The sequence below is a fragment of the Apaloderma vittatum genome, unplaced genomic scaffold (assembly GCF_000703405.1).
Source record: "Apaloderma vittatum isolate BGI_N311 unplaced genomic scaffold, ASM70340v1 scaffold11184, whole genome shotgun sequence".
Classification (NCBI taxonomy): Eukaryota; Metazoa; Chordata; class Aves; order Trogoniformes; family Trogonidae; genus Apaloderma; species Apaloderma vittatum.
In genome coordinates, this window is record NW_009714390.1 from 39,469 (window position 1) to 56,700 (window position 17,232).

General features: G+C 39.8%; 1 protein-coding gene across 1 annotated transcript in view; it reads left to right on the plus strand.

Annotated features, from left to right (window-relative positions):
* Positions 1–751: 751 nt before the first annotated feature.
* The window catches only part of SHANK2 (SH3 and multiple ankyrin repeat domains 2), a gene marked incomplete at its 5' end in the record, with an annotated part of 37,068 nt that continues 20,587 nt past the window's right edge, over positions 752–17,232 (plus strand). The window contains 4 exons of the mRNA XM_009868758.1: positions 752–887; positions 2,874–2,954; positions 3,314–3,322; positions 6,052–6,072. Of these exons, the coding sequence (XP_009867060.1) occupies positions 752–887; positions 2,874–2,954; positions 3,314–3,322; positions 6,052–6,072 (247 nt within the window). The remainder of the gene's footprint in view (positions 888–2,873; positions 2,955–3,313; positions 3,323–6,051; positions 6,073–17,232) is intronic.

Consider the following 17,232-nt stretch of genomic DNA (forward strand, 5'->3'; position numbering starts at 1 on the left):
TGCAGCACTTCAGTCTTACGTGTTGCTATCGTTCAGATTTCAGATAACATTCAGTGACGACTCATAGATTGACTGAATAAATCAATTTTGTCCATGCTTAGTTACAGGTTTTATGCCTATGCTTTCTTCTCTGCGTATTAACTAATATTATGGAAAGACATATATGGCAAAAACGATGAGGTAGCATTAGGAATTGCCCAGAGAGTGTACCTTTTAAAGTTTAATGTTGCAGTACAGTTTTAAGTTTAATTGGCATGGCCACAGTAGTTGATCAGGGCTTCTTATATTTAGCTCATCTTTTTCCATGAAGACTCTTTTGGACCATCATGATCCTGTTGCCTTTGTTCCTAGATGATCTGAACAGAAAAGCTTCTTAGCATCTCATTGGTGATATCAGAGAGCATAAAATGCATGTTTGTGGGCAGTACACTCATTAAAAAAACAGCTATCATTTAAGAAAAAAATTTTAGTGGATGAAATGCAGTGTTGAAGCACAGTAATTGTTGGAAATTTTGTTGAATTCATTATTTTTTTAAGAAAGGTTATTAAAAGGAAATTAGTTGCATATTTCATCAAGAGATAGGGTTTTTTCCCTATTATGTCAGCTATACTCTCTCTTTCTTAAGTATTTTTATTAAAAGACAGTAGTTAGAAATTCTGTATCTTACTCTTCTTCCCACTATTTTTTTAAAACTGAAAGAGCAAGAGTTTTCTGCATTTTGATCTGAACTGCTGTTTTCTTTCTTCGCAGGTTAATAATGAGAATGTAGTGAAAGTTGGCCACAGACAGGTGGTGAACATGATTCGACAAGGGGGCAATCACCTAGTTCTGAAGGTTGTCACAGTAACCAGGAATCTCGATCCAGATGACACAGCTAGAAAGAAAGGTACATTTTTTCTCTTTTTCTATCGGAGTCCTTTTGCTCTTGCTCCACAAAAAACAGAGTATGGATGCATAATTACTATTTTATTTAAAAAAAAAAATAAAAGGGCGTATTTTAATGGGAAAATTCCTCTAGACAGATTCAGAGTAGAGGGGTTGTTCCAGCCAGGGAAAATCCCTCCTCCTCCTCTAAGTAGAAAACATACACAGATGCTTTTTCTGCACTTGGCTGCTAGCAAGAAAGCAGCTACTCCAGGAGAGGTTAGTGTAGCATCATGTGCCACAAAGACGTTTGGAGAGAATTGCTTGAATACAAAGAGGAGAAGGGTTTTTTTCCAGCACAGTTTTGTTTGTTTGTTTTTTTCTTAAAATACCAATTTTAATGGACGTCGTGGATTAACCTGTATCATAAGATTTGGCTGCTTAAGAATTTCCATGTGCTTCACGCTCATCCACCCCAAAAGAAAGTTCACACACACCAAAAAAAAAACCCATACAAAAAAGATGGATTTTGTACTATTTCCTTCACCTTAGATACCCCTTGAGTTTGCTCAGCTAACGGCTACTCTGGGTAGTCCTGAGGCCCTCATAATTAAGTGAAGAGATTGCAGCTCACGACTAGCATTTAATACAGAAACAGGGGGCTTAAAAAAAAAGCTATATTAAAATTAATCATGTCCAAGCATGTTTTTTTCTTAATAGAATTAGTCTTCACACATTTTTAAACAAACCTTTCACCTCTGCTTTTTGGGATGCATCATACTGGCCTTAAATATCATAGAATCATAGAATGGCCTAAGCTGGAAGGGACCTTAGAGATCATTTTAATCCAGCCTCTCGACTAGATCAGGCAACACATGGGGACCGAATGGGAATTGAACCCGTGGCCTTGGCGTTGACAGTGCCATGCTCAACCGACTGAGCTAAATACAAGCACGGTTGTATACGACCCGAAGGGAAGTTGCTTCTGTAAAAACAAACCCAATTCTTTGTCATCTTTCTAGAGCCTCCTATCAACAGTGTGTCCGTGGCCCAAAAGCTTTCACCTTTTGAACCTTGTCCCTTTTTGATGTGAGCTGGCAGCCTTTCTGGTTACCTTGGGAATGGCCTGGAAGGATTTTTCTTGCCATCAGTCTCCTGCCTGGCACTGACCCTGAGCTCTGTTTTGGCTTTCTGGTGCCATACTGTCATTTGAGGGCTCTGAAAGAAGATGATGGAGCTTAACAGGGAAAGGATGATGCTGGTGTCACGCTTTCTCCCCCTCAAACTTCTTTGTCACCTCTTGTCAAAATATATTGACAAAAACACTTAACCCTTAATTTTTTCCTGGTGTCCTGGAGGCATTTCTGCTTACTGGGAATCTCCAAATTTCCTACCAACATTGGCATAATCTTCTCTGATGTTTTGCTCCTTTCTGACCATCTGAAACATCTGTTACCAAGATACTAAAACACATGCTGAGTTTTAGTTTCTCTGCTGGATGATTGCCTTGGTGTTTTAAGATGCTTGGTCACCTATTTTCCCTAGTCTCACCATACCTATCAAGATAAATTTCAATCTTCTTTCTTGCGTTTCTCCGATTTAACAGTTTCTTCCAAGGTGAGATTATTCTGGCTGCTCTCCAGGAGGGGTTTAGCGATGTACATTTCTTAGAAGGAAGGGCACAACTGCTGTGAGGCACTTTCTCTAGAAAGTCTTTTTCCTATCAAAAAATAGAAGCGCACAGTTATTTAGCTTTAAATGTTTCTATGTATCCTGTTACATAAAAGCTTGCTGATGTCTCAAGCAACCTACGCTAAAAGCAGAAACGGTATTGAAATCCGGTACATGAAAAGCATCTCAGGGTTTTCTCCTCCGCATGTATGTATTTATTATTGCCTTATTTAATGTAGCATATTCTTTTAAAATAAATATGAAGTCATGTGTGCGAATACGGTTTCTTAGAGATGCGTGTTGACTTACACTGTTTATCCTTCTGTTTAATGCAAAGCCCCACCACCTCCTAAGCGAGCTCCAACCACTGCACTGACCTTGCGGTCTAAGTCAATGACCTCAGAGCTTGAAGAGCTTGGTAAGAAAGTGTTTTTTGACAAGCATGCTGGCATAATCGAAATGTAAAAATGTATATATTTATGTATGTGTGTTAAGTTGACTAAGAGGAACTGCACTGTGTACAGTCTATAGAGCAGAAAAGGTTTTAAGAATGCTGCATCTTTGGAGAATTCGAATATGCATGAGTCGCATGAATGATTTTTGTTTAAACTTGTGCCTTTACTGCTACGCAAGAGAATGTTGATACATTTTATGCATCGTTAAAGTTTGGCACATCTACTAAAAAGTAATGCCGTGTCATATTTTGTTAGCTTTGCTTTCTAAATTTTCAGTTCATCTAATATTGTTTTATTTTAAATTTCTGTGGCCTCTCATTAGTGGATAAAGGTAAGCTGCCAGAAGCTGTTGTTAAAAAGCTGACAGTGTTAAAGCAGCTTCAACTTCAACTTGATTTCATTAGTGTCTGATCTGAAAAAGTGCATATTATGATATCACTTTGACTTCTGTGCATGATATAAACTTAAATCTCACTCTTGGTAATAAAAAAAGTATCAAGCATTCAGTCTTTTATTTGCTAATTTTTGGATATGTGATTGTAGGTTCCTTTGCTTGATCATCCACATTCTAGATATGCATATTTCTTTGGGAATTTTGTTTTATTTTCTAGAAGTGAGGAAGGTAATATTCTTTTCTTCCTGGTTTTAATCTGTTAGGTCATTAAGAAGCAGAATTTCTGCAGCTAGACTAATAATTATGTTACAAATAGAACATATATGTAAAGAGAGAAGCCCAGTGCATTTTTATATATGGCCATTACACTAAAATAGTGTGTTTAGTAAGTGATAATTGGGTATTAAACCAAACCACGTCCCTTGTTGCATATTATAAATTTACCATGCAATAAAACCATTTTTCCATGTAACCTTACATTGATTTTAAATACTTACATTTTGTAACAATTTTTATTTCTGGCGTGGACTCATGAAGTCCAGCTGGAAGGAATCAAAGCCTTGTGGCCACTTTTTCCTGCAGTCAGGGTTTTCTGGGGCAGATGGACTCCATCCATCCTGTAGGGTCAAGTCACGTAGTTTCAGTGGGAGTTCTTACCATCAAAGGGATGCTGAAGTGGTTACTGTCTTCTTTATGGCGTAAAAACCAAATGAAGACCACAACGAAACAGTCTGATTATTTAGCTCTAACAGATCTCAGAAAATTTGATTTTTCTGTCCCAGGAAGTTTGGGAGCTTGACTAAAAGTTTCAGCAGTTTGCCAATGCTCTATAATTTTTCTTCCAGCTTTAAAATGTAAAATACTAGGTCTGGAGCCGCTTTTTGGGTCTGAGTGTTTTGATTTGTTTTTCCTTTTGTGGAGTGCTAAGAGGTGGTAAAATTTCACTGTCTTATCAGCAAACTTTCCCAGGGGCACAGGAATACTCAGACACCGTTTTTCCCCCTCCATCATCCCCTTCTGCAAACTACTTTCAAACTATTTCTCTTTTCAATCTTATGGAGTAGATACTATTCTCCAAGCAGAAAGAAGCAGCTCTTTTCTAGGGGAAAATAGCTTACTAATAGTAATGCCACCTCTCTGGTGAAGACCATCATATTTTAGCTTTCTCACCCCACCCCGTTCAGGCTGTAGTACTTGATCTGGTATTTTTTTCTCATCGGCTGGCACAACCAGTTCTTGTGACTGGCAGCCAGGGGATGTACTTGAATCTTTAAGGATGTTTCCCATCCGTACTTTTATCCAGATGGGGCAGACATCACAGCAGCAAGACTTCTGAAGAATAGTCCTGAACCATGTTCCAGAGGTGTATGTCCCCTAATCAAGCCGTAGTAATACTAGAGCATGGCAGAAATTTGTCTTCTTCCTCAACAAAACTGTAAATACCAGTTCTGTGGTCCTCTGAACATTTGCCACCCTAGCGAGCGATACGACTGCAATTATAAATAACGTCTGTGGTCTGCCTATTTTAACATCTGTCCTGTAAAAGGGCTGTTGTCAGAAGGAACAAGAATTCTTAAATTGCACAACAACCGCACAAGCTTCCAAAGAGAAAATATTCTCACTGTCACCAGTTAAAAATTGTCTTCTGACATCAAACACAGATTGTATGTGTGTACTTATATATAATTTATATATCTTTATATGTATGTGTATATATCGGACATCTGTATGAACTATGAGAACACCCACATTTTTATATCCGTTAAACTATTTAGTGAACAGGCATTTGCTTTGTAACATATATATGCAAACTAAATGGGAAGCATGTACAGACGAACGCTGTGGGTGTTCTCATTAAAATATGTGTGTAATCTTTTTCCTGAACTGAAGAAGCTCATGGTCTCAATAATGTCTCATGGCAAAGAATTCCACAGGCTAATTATGTGCTGTGTACAAACGTATTTCCTTTTTATTGGTTTTAAATGTGATGCCTTTAATTTTATTGAGTGTCCCTTGTTATGTAATAGAAGAGAAAGATAAATAGAAATTCCCCATTTATTTTCTCTTAGAGGATATAGTTTTGTAATTTTTCCTAGCTAGCCCAGGAGAAATTATTATTTTTTAAAAAAAGATTATACATCTTGCAGTCTTTACAGTCACTTCTTTTGCCTGGCTCTGAATTCTACTTACGGTTTTATTGACATGTTTTTAGCTGCTCTGTTCTGCATAACACTGAGCAGATTCTCTCAGTTGTTAATCCAAAATGTGGCAGATAACGTGTGCTAATGATTCCTTTTGTCACCAGTCCACCAAGATTTGTAAATGCCCTGTTATCAGAGTTTGAAAGCCCTGGTATCAACAAGTTTCCCGAATTATTGGTTTTTATTTAAAAAAGAAAAAGAAAAAGAATAATCTGTGCCTGTATCCCTAATATCTGCAGGGGAGTAATTTCTTATAGTTAAGGCATAAACCCTAATAAACTGTGCTTTTGCCAAGCTATTTATCTGCTGTGGTTTGCTAGATACATGCATAGCAGAGGCTAGTAGGGAGAGACTAACTTCTTAGATGGAAGAAAAATGTTTATGCTCAAAATGACAGACAAGGATTTGGCATATAAAAATTACCTTCAGAATTGATTCACAGTTCATTCCCTTTCTATTTCCAAGCTTCAGTACGGAAGAAGAAGGGTAAGGGGAAGCATTTTGTCTCTTGTTTAACCTGTTTCTCACCTTTCCATAGTGAAGGATAATAACATAATGTAAATGTTGGCATATGGTCCAGTTTATTTTATGGTGTCAAATGTACATTAATTATTGTATATGTTTTTTTAGTTATTTAGTTAATAAATTGCAAACACACTAAGAGCTCAGAGAGAAGACTACATTTGAAAATACTCCCCGCATCCCTTCCTTTTGTCTCCTTTCCTTCATCTTGCCTTTTTTTCCTTCTTTGTATCCAACTCTTTTCCAAACCCTTCCATACCATCTCCTCACAGTTACTGGCAGCCACAGAGAATATGTGGCCGGTAACATATCCTCACCGCAGTCCTACGTTAGTGATTTCACTTGTCTTTTTAAGTGGCCAAACGTTACTCCCATAACCACACTGTCTCTGTCTCAGGAAATAGGGATCTTGCACACACCACTTCAGCTTTTGACCTGGAGAAATGCTGCTCAAATGCACAGTTTTCAGTTTTCAGTAGAACATCTTCCACGCTGTCCCGTAAGCATGGAGTGCCCTCCCTGAACTGATTCGTAAGGCCATGACCTTCTCCTTGAAATCTCTCCTAAAGACCCACTTCCCCGACGATCCCTATTAAGCAGTCCTGTGAGGAATGATGGCTAGGCAGAGGGACAGGTTAGAAATAGCGGTGCTACTTTCACAGTTCCTAGAAATGTAAATGTATATCTATGTATGCAAAGTTTGTTTGTGTTGAGCTGTATTCTTCCATACTTCTGTACGTCATTTTGCTTTCTTAGACTGTGAGCTCTCCTGAGCAGGGACTGTGTCATTCACACGTTTTCATGGCGTCCAGCCCAAGGAACAGTCTCAAAACCGCCCTGAGCCCCTGGGTGATAGCTGGGAAAACAAACAGAGCTCGGCATCGCACAGAAGAAAGCCAGGCTGTAGGCAGTGTCTTCCCTCAACAGGGAAGCTTTTGCTTTTTAACGTTAAACAGGAAGAAATTTGGTTATTTTCCACCTTTTCTTTTTCTGCTCTTCCCTGACCTCCTTGCAGGTCGCTAGCAGGGTTTCCAGCTGGTGATATTTTCCATTCTCCCTTCAGAAAATAAGACAGAATAAGCCACATTGCTACTGATATTTTTCTTAAAAAAAAAAAAAAAATGGCAGCATATAAAAAAATCTTTACGTTGTTATTGTGGAGTCTTGTGTTAAGCAAAAATGCAGTTTTCTGGGTCACAGGTGAGGGAGGCCTTAAGATGAAAATAATGGCTTTTGTGGTTCCGTTTGACCGATTCTGTTGGTCGTCTTTTGAGAGGAGGGCTCTGGTTTGCTGGGAAGGTGAGAGAAAGGCAGGCTGTATATTTTTGTCGTTCTGGGTAGAAGCGAGGATGTTTGTGTCTGAAGAGATAGATTATAAAATCTTTGGGTTCACAGCAGTATGATGTGGGCAATATTATCATTTTCCTGCAGTTACAGAGCATGAATTGCTAAAATGTAAACCATGCTTCACCTGTGCCACTGACTTTTTACTTATAGTAGTTGTGTGACTCAAAGGGAGAGCATCCAGTGTGTGTTTGGAGGGAGTGTGTTTACAACAGGGAAACTACTTTCTGGATTTTGGGGGATACTGGGAAGGAAAAAGAGGCATTCCTTTTTGCTTTTGTGGCTCGTAGGTTCCCAAGAATTGCTGAACGAGTAACTTACGCGAGCTAACAGTTGTAGCAACACTTTTTTGTTGGCAGTGCTTAAGACGTAGTTCCAGGTCGTGTGTAGTTAGCTCGTTAATACTGAAGGAGAACCCAAATATTTATGCAGCAAATTGAAGATTTGAAAATACTCCAAAAATAGTAAAAGAAAAAAAAGTCAGTGATAATTTTCATCATCGCTACAGAATATAGAGTTTCAAAATTAATATTTTAAAATAAGAAATTTAACTCTGTTCATAAAAAGCTTACATGGCTCATGAAAAGATTGCTTTTAATGTTTTTTCCTTCAGTTTTTGTTCTGGCATGTTTATCGGTAATTTCTCACGGATGGAAAATTTTAAAATGACGCGATATTTAAGGAACACGTCTATAAACAAAGGTCTTTAAATGTCTACACACGTGTTTTTAAAGTTTCATGCTCCCAACCTATTTTTACTGCCAGGAAAAGGGTTTGATTTAGTGAGTAATTTGGGATTTTCAGTGAAAGCTGCAGTGGACAGTGTTTAGTTTTAAAAACCCAGTATAAAAATCCTCTTAGAGAAAGAATAAAGTTAAGAATAGAGCAGACTAAACTTTCACAGTGAAATGGGAAGATAAATAATTGTCCTTCATTAATAAATATTACTTTGACAATGTCATGCGTCAGTTGTAAGCTGGGGGTGGCAGTTTGTTTGTTCTTAGATTTCATATGGTAATCAATATAAAACAACCCCTCTGTACATGTTGATACTGGTCTTTGGGTTTTGACGTGGGAAACACAAATATAGGATTTACCTTCTTTGAACAGTTTAGATACTAGTACCACCTCTCAGATCTACAGAATAACTGTGATATCTTCAACACAGAACATTGTTACGTGGCATCAAGTCTTAGTGGCATTTGAACAGAAAAATATCAGTTGATGGCATTCAAAAGAAATATTATTAGCTCTGTCTGCAATAAGTATTCACGCTCCATCCCATTCCTGTTGTCCATTGTTTCAAAGGTGGCACATTCTAATGGCATCTGAAACAATGAAATTGCAGAGCAAATATATATATAAATGAATGCCAAACAGCAGATTAGCTTATGGTGTTACGTTATGTTTGAAGAAACCCCTTGCAAAGACATCTCAGTTCAAAAAAATCACTTTTTTATTTCACTGTGGTGGAATTGATGATGGAGATTTGTCTACAGGAAACAATGGAAATACCATCAAAGCAACTTTCACAGCACTAGCAACGTCGCCTTCTTTGATAGTTTCCACCATCTGCAGTGCTTCTGTGTAGGAAGAAGGTTTTCTGATCTTCACCAGACACTGTATTTTAGAAGACGAGAGCAAAAGACATCAGGCTTAATGAAGAATTCTTGAAGGGTATCCTTGTAAGTAATTGATTTGCATTCTGTATTTGAAATGCTAAAGAGACAACAATATGATAATAAGATAAAGGTAGTCATGGGGTTGTCATTTTTCACAAGCATAAAGCAGTGGAATTTGTGAAGTATACGTGTGAAAAAAAACCACAAACCCCATTTATCTTTGATATAGCAAGGTTACAGATTTTATGACTTGCAGACTAACTTGTGGGGAGACCGCAGCAGTGCCAGAAGGTGTAGGATTGAGACCATGCCTATGATATATGTGCTTTCAAAGTATTTTGTAAGAGAAAAATATTGAAAATCAGCATGAGTCAAGGAGAACAATGCTGACCTTATGTTTTCCATGGGGAAAATAAAAATTGGCACCTATCTGGCAATGTGCCGATTAACAACTTTTGACATGAACAGGTGATTCTTGGTACTGAGCACATCTTCAAACGAGGATTTATGTTCCGTGGGATGGGCAGCTTGAAATAACATTTTGAAAACACTGGGAACCCTGAGCAGAGGTCAGCTGAATCTCTGTGTGGGTGTTCTCCTATTTACACTAGTATTATTTTGAATTTATCAACGGATTCTTGAGTATGGAGCGCCCTTTTGTGATACTTGTCTTTTTTTTTTTACTGTAGGACAGTAACTGAAAAGGTTTTCAGAACCTTTCTGCATCAGCCAAACAAGACAATGGTATAAAAGAAGTTGGAAAAGGAATTGTAAGTGTTAAAGAAAACGTGGGGTTTGTAGCGCTTGGAAAAAGACACATTAAATATGTTGGCTTCCTTATACTCAGATATTATTAATTGAATATCTAACCACATACTCAGAGTCGTGAGTGCCTGAGAAACAGTAAGAATTGCATGTATTTCCCAACATGGTGCAGTTAGGGCAGTGGAAAACCTATTCGACACTTTTAATGTGTTCTCTCTCTTTTTCAGGAGCCAGGGAGATGAAGGACTTATCTCCCTCATCTCAAAACTCCCTTTGCTGCTATTTCTCTCTTTCTTTTTTTTTCTTTCCTTCAAATGTTCATATACCCATGTTAATTAATTTCTAATATAATGAAAAATAAATGTTTTTAGCTAATTCGCCATAGTTTGTTTGGTTTTTCCCCTCGGTGTGGAAACGTGAGAGTAAGTGTAAGAACCGAGAAGGCTGTGAGTCTCTTAGGTCCTCCACCTTTCTTTTTTTGGTTTCTTTCGGTTGCTTGTCTTTCTTTTGTGACTAGGCCAAATTTTCAAATGCTGTCTCTTAAACAGAACATCAAATTGCCACTTAAATTCTACCTGGCTTGCAGGGTAGGAGTGGGTATTGACTATATTCTCTGCTTTGTTTTTGTTCTTGAACAGAAACCACTGTTAGACAATGACCATTCCTCTTTCAAGGTAGGCTGAATTGTAAGGCTTCAGGACTGCAGGTGCATTTTCAATGCCTGTATAATTATTTCCTTAATTGAGCATCATGCTGTTAAAGAGCTGGTACTTGAAAATTGTATCTCTAGGAAGAATTTGAACGTACCCGTTTTCTGCCTTCCTTAAAATTACTTTTGATGGTGTGATTCTTTATGTAAATGTGACTTATATGTACTAATGTGAAGATATTTTCAGCCCTAGAAAGACAAGACTTTCTTTCAAGGAAGTTTTGATAGTTCTTTATTGTGAATACATACAAACCGTCTTCATTAGTCATGTAATGGTATTTATAGATACTCGATGTTAAATGATTAATTTTAGTCACTAAACAGTTTTTATGTTTTACTGATTTATTTTACATAATTTTCCCTTTCTGGATACTTTGTAGAGTTTACAGTATCGCAGAGAACATACAAGTATTTTTACTCAATTTTCATAGAAGTGTTTCAAATGTCTGATGTTTCTGACTGTACTGAAAAGCACTTTTGTTATTTCCTCATTATGCTAACTGCTAAAGTAATATTCTCTGCCTGTTGTTTGCAGTATGGTAAACACGTGATTTTGGCATTGTGATTTAAGCGCAACCCTGCAAACTGCTCATTTAGGGTGGGGCTGGAAGAAGTTAATCCCAGATTAAAATGTGCTCGTGGTGGCAGTTTTATGAATATTACCCTAATTGTCTAAATGAAAACTCAAATAATTTAATTTCTGTATAATTTTAAACTCTTTGTATACATGACAGAACCACAGGCTGATGTTTCTTCCTTCTAAATATGATCACAAACAGCAAACTTTGATTTAAATCTTAACCTTTAATACTCTTACTCTGAAGCAATGCTTTGGTTGAGGTTAGTCTTTAAATTCTTGACAGTAACTTGAAGGCCCAATTATACTTTACCTGCTTTTGGTCTTTGCCAGATTTTTATACATCTATTCCTATTTGAATAGCTAAGAAGACAGGCATTAGTTTTCAGCAGGCATAGCTAATGTAACAGAGATCCATTTTTAACCATCTGCAAATAGAAGTCACTTGTTTTACCCCAGAGGCACTAGAGATCTCTTCAAGTAACATTGCTTCTATGGCAAGCAAGGGTATCATGAACTTCTGTAGCCTGATCAAGCTTAGTTTTGAAATCACTAGGTTCTCCTCTTTCCGCTGCCACCCTATTACTATTGGAAACCTGTTCTAGAATTTTGTGCATCTGCTTCTTTGAAAGCGTTGTCTAGATTCCCATACGTACTGCTGGCCAAAATTGTCCTTTACGTAGTTCCCTCCACCTACAGATGTTCACCCTGAAGTATTTGTCAAGTTACTTCCCACTATTCTTTTACAAACTAAGTGGGGACAAGGTCCTTTGCATATATGCAGGAAATGACAAAAATCTAAAAGGAATACAATGCACCTACTTGTTTTAGGTGTGAGTTGTGGGGGTTTTTTTGAGTTGCAAACTTGCAATTATATGCGTAATTACTCCTGGTGTTTCAAAAAAGCTACTTAGAAGTAAAACCAAGCTACTTAAAAATAAAAGAAATGTAGAAAACTGATCCATAAGGTAAAAGCAACACCATGGACATCTTTATGCAGCTAAAACGAATCTCGACACATTTTAATAAACACCCGTAAGGACCACCCCTTTAGATTTAGTGCTTGTGTAACTGATTTTTGCAGATTATTGACGAGGAAACAAAGTTTATCAGCTAATAAGAGACATCAACCTAAACTTGCAGACTCGTATTTAGGGAAGGCGATGGAACAAAATATGTGCATATGACATTAAGGGCTCTGTGCCTAGACCCGTTGACACCAAGGAAGAATGAATGTCCTGTGTTCCCATCACTTTCCAAAAGGAAAAACACATGTGCCAAATATTTGACTGTGGTTGACTGCAAATGCTAGAAAAGGTGGGTGATGCTACAGCATATAGGTGCAATTGGCACTGTATGAAGTTTTGCATAACTGATTGCGCCTGGTACAGTTTCTGTCTGTATCTATCTTAGGTATTTACAAGGCACCTATCACCTTGGTACCTAAGCACTTTGAAAAATGCACCCACCCCAGGAGGCATGATGCAGATACAGGCAGAGGCCCAGGTCCAGAGCAGCAGAGGCAGGTCCCAGGAAGCTCCCCAACCGTGTTACCGCTGTTGTTGAGCTCCTGGCCCACTTGTTGTGGCCAAGGAACATCTCCACCTACCTGGCAGCAGGAAGACGGTACCCCACCCCTCACGTCCAGCTCCACTGGTGGGCAATCTGAAAAGGAAAAATAATGGAAAAGGCAACGATCCGGTAGCAGAGGTGAAACAGGAATGGTGGGATTTCAAAAGGAGGGATTCTTAAAGAGCAGCACATCTCAGGGGAGGGATCAACTGCCAGTCCAAGTGGCAGGTAAGGCACAACACAGGCATAAATCTCAAATGTTCTTCAGTGAGCAAAAGTTAAAGCAATACCTCTGATGTCTCTAAAGTTTGTCTATACCCAAAGCCCTGCTCTGTTCTTGGCCTCTCAGTCCTCTATCCCTACAGCTGAATCGACTGTTCAGTTCTCTGCGTATCTCAACCCAATACAATCCTAAGTATGTCTAATTACAAACTGAAAGGACTCTCACTGGTAATGAATGTTGTGGTGCAAAGAGACAGCACAGTACAGCGGTGCTCTGGAATGACGAACGTGTTCATGAACCTAAGGGCTGGAATAATCCTGGCTTCTAATCGCCATGTTCAGAACAGGATCAGGCAAACCTGTGGCCACCAGGAGCAATTGCTGATCTCCCACATCAGGCCAAGCTCTCTATCAGCCCAGTGCAAGCACCTGTGCAGGCAGCCAGCTACGAGCTTTGCTGCAGAAGCAGAGGACCTGTCTAGCAGGAGAGAAAGGAAGATAGCCAGGACTTTGATGAAAGTTCACTAATTACATTTACACGGACCACTTTAAGAACAGAACTCTTTTTTTTTTTTTTTCTGAACAGAATTAGTGAGATAAAACAAAAAAAAAGTCTTCAGAAACCTGTATGTCCTCTGTGACTTTTGGAAATAGCTGCATAATATGGTGAGCAAACACGACAGTTCAAGTGCAGTGGGTCACTGCTTTCCAGATGTTTCTATTTTCTTTAGCCCATATGCATGCTCCTTTCTGATTCCCTTACTTGGTCATTTAAGGATCAAAAAGGGGAGTCATGCCTTGTCAGAGTAAGAAGGGATATGGGGTTAGGAACATGAAGCAACTTTGGAGACTGCCGGTTTGTTGGCTGGTATCACTAGGTATAAAATGTCTGTAAAAGACATAAGTGACCTGTTTTGCCTGCAAGTCGTATATATCACTGCGAGCAAACTGCTGCATGTAGGAATGATGTGTAAGGTGGAAACAACTAGAAAGATCAGAGAATCCGACCTCTTCCCTTTGCTTCACAGCATAGTTTAGTCCATAGCCAATTCTGACTTGACAGCATTTTGTTGGATTTTTTTTGTTGTTTGGTGGATTTTTTTGGAAGTCACCACTCTGCCAAGGATATGAGATAAAGGCAGTTAGTTGAGGTAACTCAGCCAGCTTTAGTCCTTCTGGTCAGCAAGGACAATTTCTGGCCAAACCGAGTTTTCCAGTGCCCCAGTGTAACTGACACACCTTTTCCACGGCGCCAACTGAGCTGCTGGTGCAATCCTCTTGCCGAGATCCGGTCTGAATTTAGGGCGACCTTTGGTCATCAAGGAATGGATGTATTGGGCAGAGACTGACACAGTCATCAAGGTGGTGCCAGCCATTGACCTTCAGGCAGTTTTCTCATGATTGCTCAGAGTGAACGAAAGCTCGTGTAAGGCCATTCCTGTAATGCACCCTTGGTTTCCCCATGCCCCGTGTCAATGCTTCACAAAACTTCCAGAAACTGGAGTTACTACAGCTGTTGAACACTTTGTTTTGAATAATAGCATGAATATTCCTCCTTTTCATTGCTAGTCAAGTTAACAAACCTATCCTAAAACCTGTGAATGTATTCATTATTCATAAGTATTCGCCAATAGTTTCCAGAGTTAGCCTTCTGCCCACGGGTTGTCACAGACTGTTTGTACTCTTTGTTATTTGTGTTATTGGTCACCTATGCCAGATGCTGTTCTGTCAGCTCTGCAAGGCTGAAAACACTGATCAGGAGGATAGCAAGTGGTAAATTTTTGCAGAGGATTAGGAAACTGTGCAAAAATTCACTCTGCTTTTTCAGAGAAAGTTTTCTTCGCAAGCCTCTGGCAAGTGTGTAAACACACACAAATAACACAAGTGTTATGATCCCCTCGAATCTGAACAAACTAAACTCAGTGATGCTATCTATAGAAACATTCATAAATTAATGTGGGCTTTGGATCTTTTTTTTTATTTATTTCATTTTGCCTCAGTTTTTGACTTTTAATTTAGTTTGGTTCTATTACTTACCAATTGCTAGGTGGGCTCTGTTTAGAACACTGACAAGGAAAATGGAGTTTTCAAATATGAGGAATTTTCTGATGTCAAAGACATTTTGTATGACCACTGGCTCTGCCAGAATGAATATATATGATCCCTTATTTTTCTTCAATTCCATCGAATTTAACTGAAATGTGTGTTTGCTATGTGTGGTAAAAATAGGTCCCCTGTTTTTCTGTTCTTTTTTTATGTGTACTCAACTAGGAAAATGCTGAGAAGTAATTTCATGGTCCTACACTACAGTTGTTAAGAGAGTTTTGTTAGTGAAGGATTGCAGCTACGGCTGTATTAGGCAAAGAGGGAGAAGAATTGCAAAAGAAGCAGCAATTATTACAGTTAGGTTGAGATACAGTCCCTTTCAAATCTCCGTGGAGTGGGAGAACTAATGATTGCATGACAGTTTGTCCCTAAAACTCATTCTCATAAGGAGCTCATGCTTTTTTACAAATACAATCTCATCCTCACTTTCCATAAAACATGCAACTGGACAGTCCAGCCAGACACAGAGAGAATGTGAATACTTTGAATGTGAATACTTTGAAGTAGTGAATATGCTAAATGCACAAATAATACCCATTATTTTAGCACTTAAAAATCTGTAATTCTATGAAGCCACATGGAATCCCTTTTAGAGCAGTGTAACATTGGAGGCCCTTGGGTGCAGAAATAGTGAGTGCCACATTAGGGTAGATAGGGACTGATATATAGGAGGAGGGATCCTTGGGTCTATCAGAAGGAGCTTACATTTAAAATGTTATAATATTAAAAATAATATTAAAGAACAAGCAAAAATGCCCTGTTTAATAAACAGAACCAGAAGTATTCTTTAACATGACCTCAGCAACGCCTTCTAGACATAAGCTCACGGCTTCACGTTGAGGTCTGAAGAGCAGCACATAAAGTGTTTCGAAGAGCAGAAATTAATCCTTAAATCATAAACTTTTTCAAGACCAAGATGCTGGAGAGTAGGCGTGACGCTGGTCTGGCATTCAGACCTCCGTGGCGTGAGCAGCACAGCCAGGCAGGTCGCAACAGCCAGCCCCTGCTGTTCAGGTCACACAGTGTGAGGAATGCAGGGCTCTTTGGGCTGTCATACTGCAAGGTTTTAGCCAGAGTAATTTCTGATGACCAAATTGTCCCCTGCATTCCCCCCCCGCCCCCCCCCAAAAAAGTAAGAAATCCCAAAAAACGAGGTGGACTCACTTTTTTTTAGCTGAAGCGTGGAAAGGGTGAGAGTTACGGCCGTTGACTCACGTAGTCAAGAATGGCGCTGGGCAGATTGTGCTCTGCTGGGAGCCAGCGATCGCTGTGGGTGCAAAAAGCTTAGCCATTTCTAGCCTTTGGGAGCACATTTTCTCTAGGGGAGGATGTAATAAGCACATGCACATCCTCCTGATCGACATCTATGACAATGCCTCTTTGCACGCTAGGCGCTTGCACCCAGATTTCCACCACGTGCCCTCAGGCAAGGGAAGGGGTAGGCAAGGGGAGGGCAAAACTAAGTTTATTTCCAGAAGACGATGAGATCCTGGCGAGCAATGCCCTCAGGTAGCGTTGCCTACTGTTTGGAGAAAAGAGCGAGAAAAATGCGGCCAATGTTGGGGAGGGCATTGCTCGCGGGATCGCCGCTCTGGACGGCCACCGTCGCGCTGCAGCAGCGATTTGGGAGAGAGCTCCCTGGGGGTGGGGGTGACGTGAGACGTCGGACAAAAGCGAAGATAGCCAGCAGTGCTTCAGAGCAACAAAGGGCTGCCCGCAGCCAGTGGCGGAGCACATCTGGCACCCCAGGAAGCTCAATTGGACACTTGGCCCCTGAGCTCGTCCCAGGGATTTCTGACTGACACCACTGCAGTGCATAGGTGAGCTTCTCGTTAGGTTCACTGACATTTCCTGTCACAGTCACGATGAGGTGAATTGGTAGTCCCTGCCTTGGGATGCAGCATGGCTGTGTGTGTTATGGGTGCAGGACAGTGTGCTTTCATACCAAAAAGCGGTTAATAACGTCAACTGCCACGTGCCCAACGCAGTCACTAAACTTTAGTCCGCCCTTCCGTTTGCCCAAACACATACACTCTGCCTTCCCAACTGGCTTCTTTCTATGTGTTGTCCAATGCATGTAGATACCTCCATCTGCCTGGCCTCAGATACAGTGGTTGTTGCTCCTCTATTTGATTGCCAGATGTCACTGGGGAACAAGATGGGGAGGTTCCTGGATCCTCGGGGCAAGCCGGCCGTCACCGAGGGAG